This window comes from Bacillus rossius, chromosome 7 (genome assembly GCF_032445375.1).
Source record: "Bacillus rossius redtenbacheri isolate Brsri chromosome 7, Brsri_v3, whole genome shotgun sequence".
In the NCBI taxonomy this organism is placed as follows: domain Eukaryota; kingdom Metazoa; phylum Arthropoda; class Insecta; order Phasmatodea; family Bacillidae; genus Bacillus; species Bacillus rossius.
The window spans coordinates 9,580,291-9,603,140 of record NC_086335.1 but is presented as its reverse complement, the minus strand read 5'-3'; the positions used below and the strand labels follow the sequence as shown (position 1 = coordinate 9,603,140).

General features: G+C 37.1%; 1 protein-coding gene across 1 annotated transcript in view; it reads left to right on the top strand.

Moving 5' to 3' along the window:
* The first annotated feature begins 372 nt into the window (after positions 1-372).
* The window catches only part of LOC134534403 (SH2 domain-containing protein 5-like), a 1,262,753-nt gene continuing 1,240,275 nt past the window's right edge, over positions 373-22,850 (top strand). Inside the window, exon 1 of the mRNA XM_063372868.1 lies at positions 373-675. Within this exon, the coding sequence (XP_063228938.1) occupies positions 637-675 (39 nt within the window). The 5' untranslated portion in view covers positions 373-636. The remainder of the gene's footprint in view (positions 676-22,850) is intronic.

Here is a 22,850-nt window from a genome sequence, read left to right as displayed (position 1 = left end):
ACTTCTCCACAACCGGTCCGGCGGTCCAGACTCGTGTTGTTGTCGGCGAGACGAGGGGGGATTAGCGAGCCGGGACCTCGTGTCGCGCCGCGCTGCAGTGCCGTCGAGACGCTGGTCGCAGCTGGTCGGTCGTGCGCGCAGCAGCTGCGAGGTGCTATGTCCGCTCGTCAGCCACCGGACTGGCGGGCCTCCTGCCCTCTTCCCCTGCAGGACCTGTAGCGACCTGTAGCGACCTGTTGCATGCGGCAGAACCTGCGCGCTGTTGACTTTCGCTTTCAGCGGGTGTCCGCGGCGCGGAGGAGGGGAAGGTCGTCTGGAAGGGAGGGGGGGGGGGGAGTGCGTCCTTCAGCCGGGGCGATCCGCCCGTCCAGTGCGCGACAACAGCTCCAGTGCGGCGGAGGAGCATAGGTCCAGTCACCGTTCTTCTGACGTCTTCAAGGAAGATCTTCTAAGATATTTCACGGAAGATCTTGTGAGGTGTTTGAAGGAAGATCTTGTGAGGTGTTTGACGGAAGGAGAGGCGGCGGCTCGCTGTGATAGTGACGACCCGCGCGGTGACTCCAGTGAGGGAGTGTCGGTGATGTGCGAGCGGCCGAGGCGCCAGGCTTGCGCGGAGCTGCGAGTCGCGCGGAAGAGATGCCCGAGCAGGTGCTGAGGGTATTCTCTAAAGTCCAGGTCAGTGCTCTCCTCTCTCTCTCTCTCTGCCGTGCTGACAAGCTGCATGCACTGGGCCATGCTTATGCTCACATCATTAACAAATTATACATGTTTCAGGGGGAAATATTTCTCAAGAAAAAGCAATTCAGTGAGAAAACTAATACAAATATTTGGTAATTGATTTTAATGATTGGTCAGCAATATGGTAAAACAATTTATGTGCCGGTATTTATATGCTTGGAAATAATAAAAAAAAAAAACATATTTATTTATTTAGTCCTTTTAATAGGTACAGTCAATTCTGTTGTTCCAATTTTAAGAATATTCCAATGGAAAATGTCAGCTAAACTGCAGAACACAAGCCAAAATTAAAATGGTTTTTAAATTTTAAATTATTCTAATCATAATTTTACTTCTACGCTGCTTGTATCAAGCGATCATAAAAATTTTAAAGTAGGGAAAATTTTTATTTTAATAGCTATTGTTTACTTACTTAATTTTTACCTGAAACAAGTCTACACAAAACATAAAAATAAAGATTTATCAAATGTATATAATTTTTATTACTGTAATAAAAGATATTAACAATATTCGTGCAGTAAATTTTATATTTTGGCGTCATTATAAAGCAGAATATTGTGTGAAATTATTTTGTTTAGTGGAATAATTGTACATGCTTGGTAAATCAAAATTTTAATTTTGTTTCGACAAGACTTAATTCGCTTGTTTTATAAGTGAACAAAAATAGCTGGTAACTTACTTGTTTAATACACTTACAACAATTACGTATAAAACTGTGTTTCGTTCTTTCTGTAATTTTTTTAAATTTTTAACTGTTAGTAAAGTCAATTTAAAAACAATTGATTATTAAATTTTAATTTAATGGGGCATTAAAATAACGATTTTTACTATTGCAAATGAAGTTTCACTGAAAAGTTTTTTTAAAGTCTGGGTTGGATTTTACCACGAAATTATTATGTAATTGTTTGCTGTATATAACTAATAACATACACACTTATGAAAATTTCACATTTATTTATTAAACGGTTTAAAAAACTCATTCGGCTTGAAGAAATCGCACTATAATTACGTATTTTTGTTTACAGTTTGATTAATTTCATGTCTTGTTAAAAAAATATGACATCCGCATTTGTTTCTGATATAGATGGCGTTAGGGTGAAATTCTGATCATCTCGAAGGACATTCATGTCGTGTCGTTGAGAAATGGATGGGTTTATATTAGGAGAAATTACGTATACACATTGTAGTTTGGTAAACGTAGCTCCCTTTAATATTTTCCAAAGGTGATGTTATAAAACTTTAATCAATTAAAATTCAATGTATTGGTAACATTGAAGCCATTAAAGAAGGGAAAATGCTTATTCGGTGAGATGGAGCAGAATAGCAGGAGACCGCCGAGAAAACCCAGCAGTCCCCGACACAAACCGCCGGATATCAAACACAGATCGTATTGGTGGAAGGCGAGAGATCTGAGACCTTTCCCAATGTGCCATGGTTTCTTCCCGCGCCTCGACGTGAGAAACTGGAATCTGAGTCCTCTGACCAGACTATATCGAAACGCGGTTAACTCCCGTGAAGCCAAAATGAGAATCATCTCTATATTACACAAAAAGAACGGCTAACTATGAGCCTCATTTAGACCTCAACCTTGCTCTGAAGTGTGAAAGATCGAAACTATTTTTACGATGGAGTAGAAAATATAGTTAACTAAGTCTATTTACTCTTAGATAAGCAAGCTGCGTTTTTCACATGTGAAGATTCAAGAATGATTCGTTGGGATGGATCCCGCAGACAACACTGTGGCCGAGCCCCTACCAGAGTTTACATTTTGTTTACATGTAACATCTTAGTTCTCGGTGTACGTCAGTTGGTGAGAGTCATTTCGTGAATGCAACGGAAGTCAAGAAACGGTAATGTGTAACAACCACGGTGCTGCCATCTGTGCTGGATGGCGCGAACCATTATTCACTGCTATAAAGGGAAACTTTAAAGTATTAACTGTTCAATAAATTTTAACAAGTTGAGAAGAATTTTATTAAACATTTTTGTGGAAATTCAGATCCACAAAACAGGGGTTTATAATTATTTTCAAGTGTTGTTTTTTTCTTTTATCGGAGCCGTTTCTATATATATATATATTAAAATTTCGCTCTGCAAAATAGAATAGGTACTTTCATAGACGTAGCTGCTTCGGCAGCGAATTCTAGATGTGGGTGCGAAAACTATGTGTGATTCGCCTCCAGAAATGTAATTGAAAAAAACATTTGTGTTAATTTTTCACGCTCTGCATTATTTTAAAGAAATCTATGTTCGATTTCGTGTCAAAGGCCTGAGTTTCGTATTATAAGTGTATTTTCAACTTGAGAACACATGCATTTGCTTAATACCGATGTTGCACGTTTCACATTATTGGCGAGTATTGAAAGACTAGCTCACTTTTTTTAACGAATGCTTTGTTCATCCATTTCCTTGTTTGTCTGCAACAGAACATACTATTCTGATAAATGTTAACTATCAGCGTAGCGTGTAGGAGACATGAGAACGTGTCTATATCTAGGCAAGTAGATTAGAAAAAAATAACGATATGTAAACTATTTGGACGGTTCGCAAACTGTAACAGAGTCGTAGCTTATCTTAAAAGTAGTATTTTATGTTTTCCTCACTGATTCAACACTTCCTATAGAGATTGTTTCGGTACGTTTGTATCGCAGTAACCAAATTTGTTGGCATTTAGACCCATGTGTCCTTTAAAGGGCAAGTATCTTTCATTTATTTAGTACGACAGACTTTCAGCCAAATCTGTGTATATTTCGAATTCTTAAACTTATTTTTTTTAATATTATTAGAATTTAGTGAATTTATTATTTCAATTTTGTAGGGAAATGTATTTTAATCCGTTTTAAAATTGTGTTGGTGCCTTGTTGCTCAGGATTAGTAAGGTAAAATTGAAATAGAACATTTACACAAATAAACACGTTTAGTTTACATTGAGGTAGGTAGTTACAAAAATAGTTAAATATATAATTTGATGTTACTAAAGTATCTCAATTGTTTTGAAAACAATCTACCAAAGAAAACAAATGCGATTGGGTGAAAAATATACTCAATAAGAAAATTCATCTCGGGTTTTGTTAGCACTAATAATTTAAAACAAAACTGCTATCTTTTCTTCCACAAATATAGGTCAAAAATGGTTTTTAATTTGCATTTTCCTTTTTGGACTCACTAACACCCTCGCTTGGTAGTCGGGAGTTTAATGGCTGGGTGGGTTTATAATCCTAACAGTCTAAGATTACAAGTAATCTCTCCATGCACATCCCTGCCTGGCCTGAAATTAGAACACAGACTCCGTCGCATCAGCGGACTGCGCTGCGGGGTCACATTTCAGTAGGTCAAAGGCATCCAAGATGGCAGGAGGGAGCGGGGTGTTAGATGGTGATGACCATGACAATGTGCCACATTCAGAAGTGCTTGAATGTGTTGGTTGCGAGAAGTCCAACTCAGTCAAGATGGCGGCTGGATCCAGGATTTCATCGCTTGGCTCAGGATGTATATTTCCTATCACTCCACATTAGCTGGCAGGTATAGGGATATACATGTTAAACTTGCGCTTTGCAAAATAAAATAATTGCCCTACAATAAGGAAATAAGTCCCTCTCTGATGAAAACGGACTGCGGAATTTTTTCTGAAAAAAATCGGAAATTTTCTTTTGAAAAGGAAAATTTTGGTTAATAATGAGGTTTATAAATGTGTTTAAGGGGGTTCGAAAGGGAATTTTCGAGGTCAAGACAAGGTCATCCAAAATGCCGGCCGACACCTCATCTGCCATTCAGTGCCCAAGAACGAACTAAGTACACTTATCACGACTGTGAAACACTGGGCAACTACTAGTTTTTTTTTTTTCTGTAAATCACGTAGCATTTGGTTTACTTTTCATAAGATACACTTTCAGCAAAATTGGCTTACTTTTCTGAATGCCAAAAATAATGAAGTTGCTATCCAAATAACTTCTTTAATTACGTCGATTATTAAACGTAATGATGTATAATCAATTCATTTTTACACATATTATTAGACAGACTATTTTAAAACAATTACTGAGAGTTGTCAGAAAGAAATTATCACTTTTAGAAGAAGCCAAGCTGCGAAACAAATATTTAAATATTTTACTTAATATAAGATAATATAAAAATAATAATATTAGGTGTTGAAATTTTCAGAAGATTGTTTTATTCTGCAGATTATTTTTACTTACTTTATAATTGATGGCTTTTAGTTTATCCGTGTAAACCATTAAAAACAATTATATATGAGTGTAATGTTTTTGCTGACCTCATGGAAGGTATATGCGAGAGAAACTTCGACGTAAGAAACGAAAAGTTCATCAAAACGATGCATGTTTACAGTTAGTTAAGCAAATAACGTAACTGAATCTTAATAACAAAAGACACTTATTTCTCTGGAAGAAAATTTCACATTTAGGTAATATTTGTTTTTCATTGTGACATAATTTAATTTGAAGTATAATTTGCACTGTTACAAACAATTTTCGATCCTACTTCCAGTGATTACACATACCTTTACCCAAAATGTTCTCCCACATACACACACAAACACGCACTATATATATACACACACACGTATCTACTGTGTGACGTGGGTGTAGTGTGTGGATTCAAGATTTGGCAGGAGTTTACCAGAGTTCCGCTTCATGCATAGTCAAGTGTGTCGATAATACATGTAAGTTAAATTGAGTTTGGCTACAGAGTTTCCAGTAGGTAACTTCTGACAAACCAACCGCCTACAAGTAAAATAAAATCTTCATTAAAATATTTTCAATTTGTTATCCTAAAATTTTACATTCTAGAGAAAAAATAACTCTCCACTGTTGTTACGTATTTCTCTCTGAACTTGAAACCGCAAAATGTACTTAAAATAGTTGTAAAAGCATATTCTTACAAATTACTGAAAAGTGTTCACTTTCATGTAGTCCAACTCACTGACGATTTATAATGTTAATTCAGATCAGATAGCTGTTATCCGTTCCACGTCTTAAAATTAATGTTGTATTATGTGTTGAATTCGTATTCGCATTTTATTACGTTAATTTTAAAACGTTAAAAAAACCTATATAACATTATTGCTTCTCAACAAACTATTGTATGTTTAAAGGTATGAATTAAAAGGCTGTTCCGCAAGCCCTAAAATGAACTTTTAAAATTTATTCGAACGATACTAGAGAAAACCTTAATGAATTAATTTACTTATTTGCATATAATTTGGCATCGTTTATTTGGAAGATTTAAAATGTTAGATAACCACATTCACATTAAAATGTTATAAAGCCTGTAATAAAAAGATCAAATGATTCCCAAAGATCATATTTTGTTCCGATGATAACAACTTTTGAGTCAAGAGTAAATAACATTCTTAAAAAACGTCTACTATGGAATAAATTTTTTTTTTCTATTTTCAAACAATTGTACATATTATTATATTTCATAGGGAATTAATTTGTTCATTTGTTTTCGTTAATCATTATTTTTAGGAAAATCAATGAAAAAAACAAATGACGGAAATTACATAAAATTAAATATTATAGTAACCAGTTAAAAAAAATCACGTTTTAAAAGTGAATAGAAACGATAGTATTTAAAATTATTTAAAAAAATAATAATTGGTTGTCTGTAAAGTCGGTTTACGGACGATAGTTTAACGTGACGTCATAACAAAACATTGATGAAATGATTGATCCAGAAGAAAAGGAAATATCATATTCGGCCTGAGACTGAGCAGTAATAGGTTTTGCAACCGAACCATTTAGGCATTAAAAATATTATATTCTTTAAGGAAGAAATTTTTTTCTATCTTTTGTATGATAAAATCTACCTCTGCATACTTTTATGAATAAAATTGAATCATTTTTATTGAATAATCACTATTTTGTAAGAATATAAAGAAGGAGTGAAATGAAATCTACAATTTAATTAATAAATTTACTTTTATTTGCATTCATTAATTCAAAAATATTGATTACTTTTGAAGTGTCGGGCGCGTCGTATTTATTTTTACAAGTACAAAAAGAATTTCTCTTCGGCCGAGATTTGAACCGTCATTCTGTGGATAGGCAGTCACCGATGCTAACCCGCACAGCCACGAGGCCATAATGGAAACTATTGTTTCAGATGTTATAAATAATTAATATTCCACGCACGATATTTGTTTAAATTTCTTTTAGCTACCATATTCTCTGTTGGACTCGAAATATTTACACGCTCGTGGGCTCATAACTATAATACAGTATGTGATTTAGTTGATCAAATAATAACTCATGACAAATAATTACCAATGTCAAACTAAAGCGTGAAAAGTATCATACCAGCAATAAATATTTAGTTACACAGCTAAAACAATACTCATACAACACTGTTTAAATATACTGATTTACACTAGTAATTAAAATAATACGTACTTGTAAGAACGCCATTTCCTTGCAAATATACTCCCGTGGCGCGGTGCACAACAATAACCTCGAACCCCGCTATGTTGTCGTCTGCCCCAAGCCGTGTGTTGCGACATGCGCAGGCGTGAGCCAACCAGTGCGAACCGCATATCCCTGCAGCATGGCGGGGTGAAACCTGAGCAGTACGCCGCCACGTGCCGGCCGAGTTCTCTGTACCGTCCGCATCATACCAGAGAGATGCCACGCATGCGTAAACAGGAGATATCCGTCGGTGGTCGTCTCTCGGGGCGTGCGCATCTCTCTCGCGGGCTGTTGGCTGGGAGTTCCCTGCGACCTATTGGGTAACCGAAGGCTGGCAGTGCGTGTTGGTTTTGTGTGCGTGCTGGGGGCGGCCTAGCAGCGCCAACTGCTACCGACCGCGTCCCGCGGGTGGCGGATACGGGAGCCCAGCTCGAGAGTTGCAATCTCGCTGGGGTGGCTGTGAATAACCAATAGCAGTCCGCGGACCAATGGCCGGCCTGTGGAGTCGTTATCACGGCTGTCGGGGAGAAAGGTAGCCTGAATGTAGCTCGGCGCGCGGCAGAAAGCAGCTTCGTCGGCGAAGGCACCGCAGGGGAGCTCGATGTGCCCTGGATGCGAAGTGTAGACGAACTGCGGGCTGGAACTTGCGGAGCTGTGGACTGCCGCGCGCGCAACGGAACTGAACAGCATCGGAATTCTGAAGGAAGAGATGGCGGCGCCTTCAAGTTGGGGCCCTGTTGGAGCCAGTGGTAGCCTGGGCGGCGCGACCTTCAACCGACCCGGGAATTTGGGGGGCAAGAGGGTCCGACTCGCAAGATACTTCATTCGCCTGAACGACTTACCCCCACCCTGGCTTGAAAGGTCGTTGGCTGTTGACTGGAAGAAGGAAGATGAAGATGGCGCAATGTCAGGCTGCCTTTCGCTCCGAGAGCCAGCAGTTCGAGCCGGTTTACTGGCTCGTCTGCCCACTTCTGTCTTAACTGTGGCTGCCTGGGCAGCTGTGGCTGGGCTGACGTGAAGTCGCCCGCCCCTGGGGGCGCATGCGCCCCTGGCTAATAATAACCCAGGAGCTCCCAACTTTAAATGCGGGCCGCAAGGCCCAAGCACCCAACTCCACCAAGGTTGATTTTCAGCCCCTCCAACTCTTCTTACCTGGACCCTTCTTCCTCTTGTCCAGTAGATACCTGCTTGCTTAATGCATGTTAATTGATCCCCGCATGAACCGGCCCAGGGTTTTCCCTGTGTCTATGCAGGTTTTACCTGGGTCACACTTAGCTAGCTTTTAAGCTAGGCGACCAATGGGGCGTCAGTCATGGCGCCAATCGCAGCCATGGCTGGCCAATAAACCCCAATAAGCACATGATGCACGCGCCCTTGTCCTGCATGGTTAAAAACCCGCATGGTAGAGTGTATAGGCTTCGGCCTGAGACACACTTAGGTCCTCCCCTAACCTGGACCCTCCCCTACACACTTAGAATTAACTTAGGCTAGGAAAAAAAAATCAGGACATATCCGTAGTGGGACATTTGTAGTGGGACATCCGTGGTGGGACAATTTTTCGTGCGTGCAGCCGGCGTACATCGATTTATTAGATGTTGTCACGTCAAAAACTTATCTTAAAATGTTGTACTTGGCTCATGCTCGGTCCATTGATTGGAATAGAAAAAACTATTTCCGACTAATTCTAAAAGAGAATGCAAGCATCAGTTTGTATATTTGATTCATGGAGTGTGTTTCACAGTATCTCATAGAGACTAAGCACGTGGAGCAAGATAGGGCGCCCGGATACCCAGCAGGTTACGGGCTCGCCTAGTCAGGAGTGTGTGTGTGAGAGAGAGGGGGGCTGCTGCTTATAGCGCAGTGTTGCCTCTGGTGGACTGGCGTGCGGTCTCCTCGTTGTGCACAGGACAGCTATGACACTTGAGCGATATCCATTACGTATGGTATCAGAAGTTACCTTCTGGAAACTCTGTAGCCAAACTCTATCTAACTCACATGAATTATCGACACACATGACTATGCATGAGAACATTTTGGGTAAAGGTATGTGTAATCACTCGAAGTAGGAACGAAAATTGTTTGTAACAGATCAAACTGTATTTCAAATATAATTATGTCACACTCTGTACATATTCTTGAAAGCACCCATGCCATTCTCTCCACATACACACACAAAAACCCTATATATATATATATATATATATATATATATATATACGTATCTACTGTGTGACGTGGGCGTATTTTGTGGTATCGAGATTTGTAAATCATCATTAAAATATTTTTAAATGCTTATCCTGAACTTTGACATCCTAGAGAAAAAATAACTCTCAACTGTTGTTACGTATTTCTCTCTGAACCTGAAACAGCAATGGGCCTCGGGTGCTTTCAAGAATATGTGCAGAATGTGACATGTCTAAAACTACAGTTTGACAAACGAAATGCAAACGGATCTCCTCGTCCGCCCTCAGACAACACTGGGCGGGCCGCCAGGATACCTCGCCCTGGAGACTGCGCCAGCGTGCAACGGAGGCTGGCCGGGAGAACAATGCAGGTTTGCAGCGCTGGTCGTGCTGCCAGATGCCCCGCGATAAGGCAGTGGATCGGCGCCTGCGATAACACACTTCCCGACCAATGGAGCGCGAAGAAATATTCCTCCACTCCTACCCGTTAGCCTTTCCTCCGCGGTCGGCGCGTGACCTGCCGACCGAACTGCATCAGCGTTATACCTGAGTCTACTGGCAAGTGTACACATGAAAAAAAAAAAACATTTCCCTGAGAATTTTTGAAGTGAAACTTCTTCGCTGAAGGGGGGTAACAATTTTCGAGCATTGCGAAAATTCCGATCTCATGGGGGAACTAGCTAGGTGGTGGCGGAACCGAGAAAGGATGGGAATAGTTAGGAACGTGGTAGGGGAACTGGTGGAAGAGATGGCAGGGAAAGGTAGAAATGATGCAACAGACTTGCGCTCTTGCTCTCTTTCACACTTGCGCTCTTGCGCACTTGAGCACTTTCATATGCACGTTTGTTTCTTGGGAGTGGCGCGTCACGCTATCCCCACTCCGGGGCCGTTGGCGCGGGCGGTGATCGCTGGAGCAGCCTTGAGCGGGCTCCACGTGGTTGGAGTTTATGGGTGTGCACTGTGCCACGGGCCATGTTCGAAAGAAAAATTATTGTTCCTTCAACTATGTAGTATTAATTTAATTACTTTGTTAAATCGATATTGTTAAACCGTGTTATGCGAGTATTGTTCCAGCTGTGAAAATATATATTTTTGCTGGTACTACTGTCAGTAGTTAATGCTCCCTGATGATGGCGACTGCAATGTCGACCAAAATGTCGGTGAATTATTCGCCAAGGGCACGGCTACAACCCAGAAGCCAAGCTACTTCATAGATAATATTTATTGATTAAATATAATTTGCATTGTAATGTTTTTATGTTGTATAAATTTTTATTCATAAATTATTGCATATTTGTCTGTTTGTATCTTTGTTAGACGTAATGACTGGAATTTGTTTGATCTCGCTACGATGACGGAAGCCGGAGATATATAACAATAAAAACCCTTTTTTTTTCACCAACCAAGTGTAACCAATATAAGGTGAGCTCCCATTTCTACCAATACCCACTTCTTTCTTCCAATACTACTATGTACCAAATAAATAATCTGATTTGTTTATTCCATCACGATGAATAAATTTTTCACGATTTCTGATAACGCTTTTATTACATGATGTGATAATTAAACCAAATAATCACTGCGATATTTCGCACGGGGACACACACTTACATATATATGACAGCAATTTGAAATTTCCTCTGAAGACACGAGTGTTAAGACGTCAACTTTTTGCAAATAAGGTTTTTTTTTTCAGTTTAGTTCTTCCATCTCCGTGATTTAAGTTTTCAATGGCTCAACAAAGGTTTTGCAATATGTTAGATTTAAAGGTGCTTAAATTTGTGACTAAAATTTTCTACTTGTAATAAAATTAAATATTTATTAAAAACCACCATACAATGGAAAGACATGTAAAAAACGGATGAATGTAGAATCAAAACCACAAATTGTTTAAGTTACTTTAAGAACAAATGAAAATTTTGCGCGTATTCAATGATTTTAGTTGTTTCATTGACATAGTAAAGCTAGAATATTAAGATATCAAATAACGTAATAAAATAAGTGTTATCCATGTGTAAATTATTCATTTTAATTTATTTCATGCATTAGATTAATTATGACTTTATAAACAGTATTTTGCTTTGAAATTTAATCCATTTATACGAAACCGAGAACTCTATGACTAATGATTTTCGAATTTCAATGAGATGCACAGGCCTCTCTCATTATTTGTAAACTGAAATAGTTTTACCTATATTGTTACGTGATGGTTAGAAATAAAAATAAATAAATAAAAGAAAGCAATCAGAAATCAATCAATCGAAAACTATAATGACTTTCCTTTAACATCATTGAGGGGGGGACTGTAACTCAAGGCTACAAGAGGTTTATTCTTACAACGCCACTTAATATGACATATTATTGGTTTTATTCATTCTACGAACGAAACTAATACGTCCATCATCCCGTACGGTATGTCTAGAGAGAGATAAAAATTGGCGATACTTAAAAATAATTTAACACTTAATTCAAAACCAATTTACATTTTTTATAAAAATTCTTAAGTTCAAAACATGTATCTAGCAAACAGGTAGTCGTTACAGGTAAAGATTAAAATTACACTCAAAATTTACAACTATCTCTTAGTTATGAATCAAGTAATAACTATTAAATGACCATACAAGAGATAGATAAAGGTAACTTCACCAAACTCTTTCCTAATCCTTTATAAAGCGTAAACTTAAGAGTATCTAAAAACAGAATTTATTATTACAGCTATGGAACGACAGTTATGTACTCACACTAATTATGACTCTACCGACTCACTATCAAGTGGGGCAGCATCACGACCAGTGGGCCTAAACTGACTACATCACAAAGTAAGTCTACAGGTTATCACTTGCGAGTGGCATAGCATCCAATATAGTTCGCGTAAACTGACATTACAAACTAAGAGGACTCGTTACCACTGACGAGAGGCACAGCCTTCGCCTGAGTGAGCTCCGAACTCTCTCTAGCTCCCGCTTAAATCTCCGCGTACCGCCGCGCCTACCAGCACAATCCATGGTTATTGTAACCAGATGTACAAACAACTGACCAGGACAGCTGAGCAGGCTCCCCCCTCCACCCGCACTCGCGGCCACACTGCGCGGCCTGTTGCGACAGCGCGCCCCAGTAACCGCGGCCAGTGTCTGTGCCAGCGCGCAATAGAACAAACAAACCACAGAAGAATGTGCACTCTGCAAGCCAGCAGCGCGCCGCGCCAGCCCCGTGCCTCAGTTACTCGGCCACGCCACTTGTGGCGCTAGTGAACACAGCCGCCGGCCCAGAGTCCAAAGTCCCCAAAAGTGATTTAAAAAACCCTGGAAAATTTTTAACCGGCACAATATTATAAAATTTATTACTATAATATTATGCTTTCATTTTAAATCTGTGTTATTTTACACATATCTAATATTCGTTGACAGTTTTTATTGTTTTGTTTATTTGGGAAAACGTTTAATCTCACGGCTTCCAGCATATCAGTAAGTAGTATTTTGTTAATTTAAGAACAGGTTCAATTATCAAACAAAAATGTTTCAGTGTGCATTTTGGAGTAATGGTATGGTATTATGTGGTGTTGAATCCACGGAATTTAATGTGCAAAAAAGGATTTTGAATATTAGCATCAATAGCGAAGTGTTTTAATTAAGTTTTGTTGTGTTTTTATATATAAAACATTGTGATTATCTGCGACACTGTAAGGTGAACGGAAATTTCCGTGAGAATATTGTTCTGCACATTTCGCCTCACTTTTCCACGTACGCGGTACTAATTATATAATCAATGTTGCTTGTGAATGAGTTTCTCGCGATCATATAACACTCTTAAAACGTGACTATCGGCAATAAGAGTTATCTAACGTGTAGGTATATTTTAATGAGTGAAACAACACATTTTGAAACTAAACATTATCTGTAATTTTTGGTTCTTACACACACTCAGTGGTCCTTTTGAAAGTGTCTTGTGACTACCACTGAGCCTCAGTTAGCCGAAGCGAACCCCATTATTTATTATAAGTAAACTATTAACAGTGTATTTTTTTTCAAGGCCTATAAAGTGACCTAAATTAAAGAACGGTTGATATTTGTTGTGTGTCCAACGTTTATACTGCATTTTATATACAAAATTAGTCGTTCGGCAATTTAATAATTATTGTTTTAGGTGTTGTGTATAAAGGTTATATTGTAAATTCATTACATTGAAAGAAACTTAGATTACATGTTTAAAATAAATATTTAGACATACACTTTTACATTAAATGATTTAAATGTCAAATATTACTAAAACTAGTATGTAATTTATTGCATGTTTTCAACAAGGACCTATTTCATGATATCGCCTTTGTTTTTTTATATCTTATCTGAACACATATGTTGCTTTTCCCTTCAAAGAAATACAGTACTTTGACTTATTACAAAACACATAGTTTTGCTGATCAGTGTGATACTGTTAAAAATATTGTTTAATCATTGCTCTAAGATTGTGAACTTATATGAGAGTTATATTAACAGTCCCATATAAAATATATTGTGTTAGGTACAATAAAAAGAACCTTTCAGCACAGCCTACCGGTATAGGTAGATTTCGAAGTAGGTATCTACTTATTCTGGAAATGTTAAAGAAACTTCTATAAACTTCTAAAACATTTTAAAACCTTCATGTACATAACATCCTATATGTTATCCAATATTCCAAAAAGATTGATAAAACATTATGTGTACAAAGGTAGTAGTGAATTTCTTCAAACACTAATTTTTTTCCTTGCACTAATACGTGGTTGTATAAAAAAATTGCCTTGATCAAAGCTCAGAATAATATCAACATGGTTAAAAATAAATTCGAACAAATTTTATATTGAGGAAGTTCAAATTTTTTAAAATGTTTTTACTGTAGGTAATTGTTTGTCTTATCAAAAACTGATTCAAACAAAGTGTTAAGATAATGTTTAGGTTTTATACAATAAATTTTCATGGATTTGGAAGTTATTCCCACTCCTAGTTTTATGCCAAATTTAAGAATACAATATAAGAAAGGATTCAATAGCATACATGATACGAAAGTTTTATTTTTATTCCTATTTTTTCTATCCATTGAATAATGGGTAGTGTTATCAAAAATCCTTTTTGACTAAAGTTTTGACAACTTTAGAAGATTTCTGGAGTGTCCTTGTCTCACAAAAGGCACAAAAGAGAAGCCCCGATATCTAGGCTCAATGCCACTCTATCTTACATGGGTAAGGAATAGTATCACAGTAAAAGAAATGCGACGACTGACTCCTCACTTGGCTCGTACAGCAGAGTATTAAAGGAACAAAATTTAAAATTTTAAATAGAACATCCGTTTCATATATATCCTGATATCCGTAAGGAGTATTTTATTTCACATACTGACTTCAATATAACTTATATACATTATTTTGGGGGCCCTGCCAAACCTTTAATAATACAACATCGAAATTATTGTTTAAACATAACCTGTTACACCATTGTGGCAATTGCACTTAACTAGGGATAACACAAAATATGGAAGGCCTTTTTTACATTTTTTCTTAAAAATTAAATTTTAAATAAAATGTTATTTCTTTAGGTTAAACTTATTAAAATTTCGATGTGTAGATAATGTGTAGAAGTAAAATAAAGAATGGGAAAGTCCATGCGCAAACATGCTTCATGCTGAAAATAAATTTACTGCAGAGACTTTCCTGAAATATCCGGCAGCATCCTGAGGCCAAAAGAGTGGGAGAAGGACTCACTCCTGTTCAAGGAATTATGGGAAACTAATCAGCCGTGGGCCGGGATCTCACGCCAAACGAGGACCGCCAAAAGGTGGTGTGGAGCAACAAATTCACCACATAATCAAGTGGATTCATGATAACAAACTAAACTACGATATTTACATGATGGATGACCAAAAGAGAAGTAGGACAACAGCATATTCACCTTCAAAGATGTCGTAACTGGTAGGCAAAATTTTCACAAACACACGTTTTGTTCCTAAGTCTTAATTAAATACTTCAGAGAATATGATTTAAATAAATTGAGCTATTTAAACTTAAGTTTCAAAATGTTTAAAGTCCAAATTTTTTTCATTAAATCTTGTCACGTCCCTATGATAGCATTTGTCTTAGGTTAGTAACAAAATTTACATATTTGCATTATTTGATAGTTACATGCCTATTTAAACCACATTAAGACTAAGGGACAGTACCTTAAATAAAAAGATATGAATATAATGAAATTTAAAATAAAATACAGCCTACATAATGTCCAGCTTGCTGACAAAAGAAAACAAAATGTTAAACAAGTTGAGTATGTACCACATAACAGCTGTGCAATGGCACAGATTTACAATCAATTGTTATAGTTTCTATAGTTTACCTAATAGGGGTTTCATTTTTTTTGTACTTTAACCTCTGTTTTTTTTCCACAATTTGCAACAATGTTTAGTTGTATAACAAAAATTTTTCACTCAAAAGTTATGGATAACGTTTATAAGATTCACAAACAATTCGAACGTAGTTGATATTTTGCCTAGTAAGGGAGCTAAGAATTTGTTTGTCATTCAACCCTGTTTTTTCTACCTCTTGAATTAATAGTTAGTCTTATCAAATTTATTTCAGATAAAAGTTGTAGATAATATTGTAAGGTTTCACAATACTTAAAAATGGATTTAATAGTTTAGATGGTATAGAAATTTTACCCCAGTTTTTCCAACGTCTTAAAGAAATTATTAGTCTTGTCAAAAATTGTTTCCAACAAATTATTTAGATTAAAGTTATAATATTTACAAACAATTTGAACGGATTAGATGGTGTGCTTACTAAGAGAGTTGTAATTTTTTTTGTTCTTTTAACCTTGTTTATTCTCTCTCTTTGCAGCAATGTTTGGTTGTATCAAAAAAAATTTCATTAAATTGTTTTGAAAATTTTTTTTTTTACAAACAATTTGAATGGACTTAATAGCGTGCCTACTAAGGTAGATAAGAAATTTTTTTTGTCCTTCAACCATTGTATTTTACGCCCCTTTCTATACTGGTTTGTCGTATAGAAAATTATTTCAAACGAAAGTTGTTGATGATATTTTAATATTTTACAAGTAAAAAAATAAATATAATATTTTACATGGTACATAAATAATAATTTTTTTAAATATTCTTTTTTTTATCCCTTTTCTGCAAATTGCTCTTTTTGACGTGACAACGTCTAATAAATCGATGAACGCCGGCTGCACGCACGAAAAAATGTCCCGTAACGCACATTGTCCCACTATGGATGTGTCCTGTTACGCTCATTGTACGCATGCGCGGAATGGCGGAATCTTTCTTCCACTCGATTGGAACAACCATCGATTTGACCTTTCAATCATGTTTTCGTCGTTTGAATTATTAATAATATGTTGTATAACGATCGTCCGCCGTTTTTCAGCACAATCGGTACAGTTATTTAAAAGTAGTGTTGAATTTTCAATTACGTGTTTAACAAACAATGGTTTTTTACAGTTACACATAATAATTCAAATTACACCAGGGATCTTTTGCACAATGTTTTAAAAAATATTGTAACACATTATAAACAAGTTTGGTGTATTTGGGATGCGTATTTGTTATAAAATCGTATTATAAAAACGTAATAATATTATACCCCTACCGTGCGGCCATCTACGGTGACGGACGCGAACAGAACGAATCGCGCTATCCATCCACTGTTTGTAAAGTGAAGTGAAAAATTAATGTGGTTTTCATTGCTTATTACCACAACAATTTCGGCAATAAAGGTTCATTATTATTGCATTTTAAATATCTGATTACTAGTATAAGTTCAAGTATTTACTTTTTTATTACTAAAAAAGTAGCATCTGTCGGCGAGTGCAGTAATCAGTAGAAATATTTAACACTCAGCAAACATAAATAAAGAAGATGGCTACAAATTAAGCAGAATATGGATCCACTATTCAGAAAACCTCAAAACCTAGCTCTGAATCTAACAAAAGATAGGTCACCTCTGGGTGGACAAACAGCTCAGCCAATCAGAAGAGAAGAGACCGCTAATTTCGCAGCACCCCCAGCCAATCACAGAAACCTGCTCCGATTGGCCAAACCAACAGACCAACTAGACGAAAGAATGGCTTTAATTGGCCCACAGCTGCAGCCAATCGGGAAACAGTATTAAATGCAGCAGAACTTTTAGTAACCTCAGTAGGTAACTCTACCGTGATTACGGTGACTTCAATGTCGACCGAAACGTCGGTGATATATTTGCCTTGAACGCTGCTACAATGCAGAAATCAAGCTACTTCACCATTACACATAAACTATTTTTTTCTTCTACATTGATTAGAATTGGCAAAAAACACTTATAATTAAAAATCGCCTAATTAATCTATATCTGACAACGATCAAGAAACTAGTGAAAATAGAAACAGTTCTCAGTCAAAATTATTTTTTTAAGTGAGTTCATTATATGACACGTGAACTAACAAGACCACAGGTATCCACAGATTCACGAGATTCAAAAGAAACACAAAATGGAAGGAACACTGACTGCCATGCATTATTATATTAACTAACTAATTCATTTAGAAACATCACAATGAAAATCGTTAAAATTTTAATGAAATAAATGTTATAACCTATCCAAACTGATTCTAAATAGAGCTTTTTAAGAAATTTTTAGAATTATTTTACCAGTACACAGTTTTAAAGAGTTTAATATTTTATAAATAGTTTCTATCATCAACACGAAAGTCTATAAAACTAATGATACATTATAAAGTTTTCTCAGTCATTTAAAATATTAAATATTAAAGTTTCATAAATTTGAATTAGGAATGTTAATAGATTGTCGATGACTCTATATGCATTGTTACGCAAATTATGGCGTGTCGTGAATTTGTAACAAGTAAATTACGTTAATACATTGATATGTTGATGTACGTTCAATTTTTTGGTAATAGTAATTAACTGGTTTACTTCGGCGATGCTAAATGCTTCTGACGTCATTCCAGATGCGATTTGTTTAAGGCCCATAAACTAATAACCTCGAGTTAGTTCATTAATTACTGCACGTACTTTACTGTTGTCGCAGTGCACTCCGGCCGCCTAATTAAGTACGGGCATCTGGCTTGTACTAGAACTATATCTTTGCTCAACAATGAGAAGTTCACAAGCTAGCAGAATCTGTTTAATTATTTTTTTAATTTTTTTTTGTCATTTAAAATTTTTGATTAATTTATTTTTATTTTTAAATATTTTTTTTTCTGTATTTTTATGATATCAAAGAAACTTGTGGTGGTTTTCTCTGTGTGCTTCCGATTATTCTTGTCAATATTTTGATGGTTTTCTCCGTGTGCTCCTGATTATTCTTGTCAATATTTTGATGGGTTTTCCCGTGTTCTTGCAATCATTCCTGTGGTTTCTTCAAGTGTTTCTGACTATTCTGAGAAACCGCTCTCTGCATGGATTTTTTTTGTCTAATGAGACATGTCATTTTATTTGAAGTTACATTTAATTCGATAATTTCTGCTACTAAATCAAAACTTGCAATATTTTTATAAGGTGGAATTAACACATATAATTACACAGTCACATCTGTGGAGCACCAACATGCAAGACGAACTTCCTTTTCCTTGGAGTCTAGCGAAGCCATCCTTCTTTTGCGATCGTTAGTGAGCATCCCGCATCCCGCATAAAAGAACTAAAAATTATTTACTTGCAAGCAACATGTGGCGACATCTGTTGTTGAAAAGCAGAACTACATGCATAAAGTACTTTTGCATGAGATAGGTATATTAATTCTCGCTGATGAAATATGAAAAAATTTCTATTTAAGTATTGCATCTAATTTAAAACACTCAATTGGTATCTGGCATTAGTCTCAGTAATTAATATGAATTCTGATTTGGGATCTGACGCTGTATCGAAAGAACATAGGTGTAAGTTTTGCAGTAAAGAGTTTATCTTGAGAAAGAATAAAAGACAACACGAGAAGAATGACTGTGTTAAAAATCCACTGCGCAATATGATAAGTTGTGTTCGATGTAGCAAGTCGTTTACGCGGAGAGAGAGCCTAAAAAGACATGGCAGAACTTGTAGCGCCAAGCCTGCGTACAAGCTAGAGGACAACGATGAATCTACTAGCCTAAGGAAGAGTGATCTGCATTACGACAATAATTTTCTTGGCTCTTCCGATCTTGACAAAGAACTTAAATTGAAGGAGGTTGATGATTTACGGAAGAATGAAGACAATGGAAGAATCCTTAACGTGAAAAGTGAGAATATATTCCAGCCGAATTCAAGTAGATCTTTCCTACTTTGTAAAAATGATGGACTCCTAAAAAGGAAGCATGAAGACGATGAAGACACTTCAACATCATCAACATCGAATTATTACGGTAAATTGGGTGAAGACGATTCCTTCTACGGTGATTGTTACAGTGACTCTGAGGCTGTTGACAAAGACATAGACTATGATGAAGCACCTAAAGCTGCCAAGATCGAAGAATGTGGCGGTGTCCTGAGACCGAAACGGTGGAAACGACGTGATATATTAAATAAATCTGATCAAGCTTGTGATGATCACCGTCTCAAACATGAAAGTTACCCTGAGGTTGGTGGTAAAACGGAAGACACCAGAGATCATAATATTTATAAAGGTGCAAGGAAGATGGTGGTAGAAGAGATTGATTACACATCGTGGAAAGATCCAAACATATTGGTTGACCGGCTAAGACTTCTACATGGTTCGCTTTGTGCAGGAAACTATTCGTGCATCAAAGAAATATCCTTCATACTCAAGGAACTGAGGAATGCTGGCTACATACAATAATGGCTTGTTTTACTTGCATTTGTATAATGTAAAGCAATAAAATAAATAATTTAAATTATACGAATTTAATGTTTTTATTTCTTGTTTTCTTATTTCTAACTAAGACTTAGATCTCGTAACTTGTGCTTCCTTTTTGCCTTTTTTTTTTGTTGATGGAGCTTCCAAATGTGCTGCCTTTTCGATGATGGTGCTTCCAAATGTGCTGCCTTTTCGTTGTCGGTGCTTCCAAATGTGCTGCCTTTTCGTAGTCGGTGCTTCCAAATGTGCTGCCTTTTCGTTGTCAGTGCTTGCAAATGTGCTGCCTTTTCGTTGTCGGTGCTGCCAAATGTGCTGCCTTTTCGTTGTCGGTGCTGCCAAATGTGCTGCCTTTTCGTTGTCGGTGCTTCCAAATGTGCTGCCTTTTCGTTGTCAGTGCTTCCAAATGTGCTGCCGTCGTAGTCGGTGCTTCCAAATGTGCTGCCTTTTCGTTGTCGGTGCTGCCAAATGTGCTGCCTTTTCGTAGTCGGTGCTTCCAAATGTGCTGCCTTTTCGTTGTCGGTGCTGCCAAATGTGCTGCCTTTTCGTTATCGGTGCTGCCAAATGTGCTGCCTTTTCGTTGTCGGTGCTTCCAAATGTGCTGCCTTTTCGTTGTCGGTGCTTCCAAATGTGCTGCCTTTTCGTAGTCGGTGCTTCCTATTGTTTTTCCTTTTTTGAAGGTACTTCCAAATGTGCTTCCTTTTTTTTTGATGGTGCTTCAATTTTTGAATGTTGTATTGACTCTAGTATTTTAGTAAATTGTTCTTGATTTGACTAGCGTATTATTCAAACCGGATAATGTATATAAACGAGTCCTAGACAGCAGGACGCTCAGTTTGTTACTGTCGTCGACGGTGTACGGATCACCTAGTTTGTTTCTTCTGGTGCATAAGTCGCGTAATTGCCTGTTCTTGAGACTTCGATGGCATCTTTACCGACTTTAACGTCGTACTCGATGGAGGATGTACCATCGACTACGGGAATCATGACGTCGGCGCCGACGATGTTGGAGCAGATCCCGTTGGCAACGCCTCTGACAACACTGGAGGAGACTTCGATATGTGCTGTTCCACCATCAGCTGAAGTTTCATCAGCATTGAATACTTCAATTAATGAAGAGCGTACTTCGCATCAGTGCAAATACTGTGGTGCATCATTTACTATCACCTCAAATGCTCGCAGACATGAAAGAAGCGGTTGTTCTAATAATTTTTAAAGAATACAATTTCAGTGCAATAAGTGCAATAAACTATTTTCGCGTCTCGATAGTTTACATCGTCATTATAAAAAATGCACCGAGACGTATAATGAACATGGTTATTGATTTGACTCATGTGTTGTACCGGCTAATAAGACTATATATAAGTGCTATGAATTTCAGTCCGTCTCTGGCTGTGGTGATGAACGGATCGGATAGACATTTAAAGTCATGGAAAAGGCTTAGTCCGTACAATAAGAAGACTGTTTGAATCGAGGAATCCAAAAGGCTTTGGTTATTTGTCTGTGTTTTTTATGTACTTGTAGTAGTGTAAGTATGTATGTAATAAAAGTATTTTTTTAAAAGAACTTGCTGTGTTTTTATTATCTCAAACCTGTCGCTTTTGTGGTATTTTTTAAAATTAAAGTTGTTTGGTATCGGTCAGGGGTCGAACCAAGGACGGGAATCGATCTAATCAATCATTACTTTAATGAGTGAATTATTTAATGAATTTTGAACTTTTTCCCGAATTTCTAGCATTAGAATTACGGATTTTCAAGATGGCGTCCAAATTTCAAGATGGCGTGTGTCACAGTTATAAATGATTACTGCACTGTAGCGGGTTAGAATAAAATTATCCAGATGGAAATGTACTCTATAATACGAGTACACACACAAGATGGCATACTCCAGCAGGTGGTAGCTCCTGGTAGCATCTACTGAACGTAAAATGTCGGGTCCGTGATGGTCGACAAGGACAAAGTAAAATTTCAAGGTCAATGCCAAATTTCAAGGTCAATGCCAAATTTCAAGGTCAAGGTCAAATTTCAAGGTCAAGGTCAAATTTCAAGGTCAAGGTCAAAGTTCAAGGTCAAGGTCAAAAATTCAAGGTCAAGGTCAAATTTCAAGGTCAAGGTCAAAGTTCAAGGTCAAAGTAAAATTTCAAGGTCAAGGTCAAATTTCAAGGTCAAGGTCAAAGTTCAAGGTCAATGTTCAGTGTCAACAGTTGAGGACAATAGTATGGTGACCAGATAATTATACTACATGTTATCGGCACACTCTAGCAGACGAAAACAAGATGGTTGTCTCCAGCGGATGAAGACAAGATGGCGGACATGATGTCATACCAGTTGACGATATATACCTTGGTATTGTTGGTGGTAGATCAGTCTAGGTAGCTTTCATGGAGGAAGGATTGACCGTTTACTCTCGCCGGGAATCGAACCAAGGACGTACATCGATATAATCAAACAGAATTCAAATACGTTAATTTTTTGATGAATTTTGGAATTTTTTTTCATTAAAATCGGATAATAAATAAAGATTTTCAAGATGGCGTCCAAATTTCAAGATGGCGTACATGACGTCATACTAGGTGACGATATATATGCTTTAAAAAAAGTGGTGGGAGTCAGTCTGTCTGCAGTCACCATTGAGGAAGGATCGGTCGCCATTTTTATTTTTTTTGCACTCGTCGGGTTCGAACC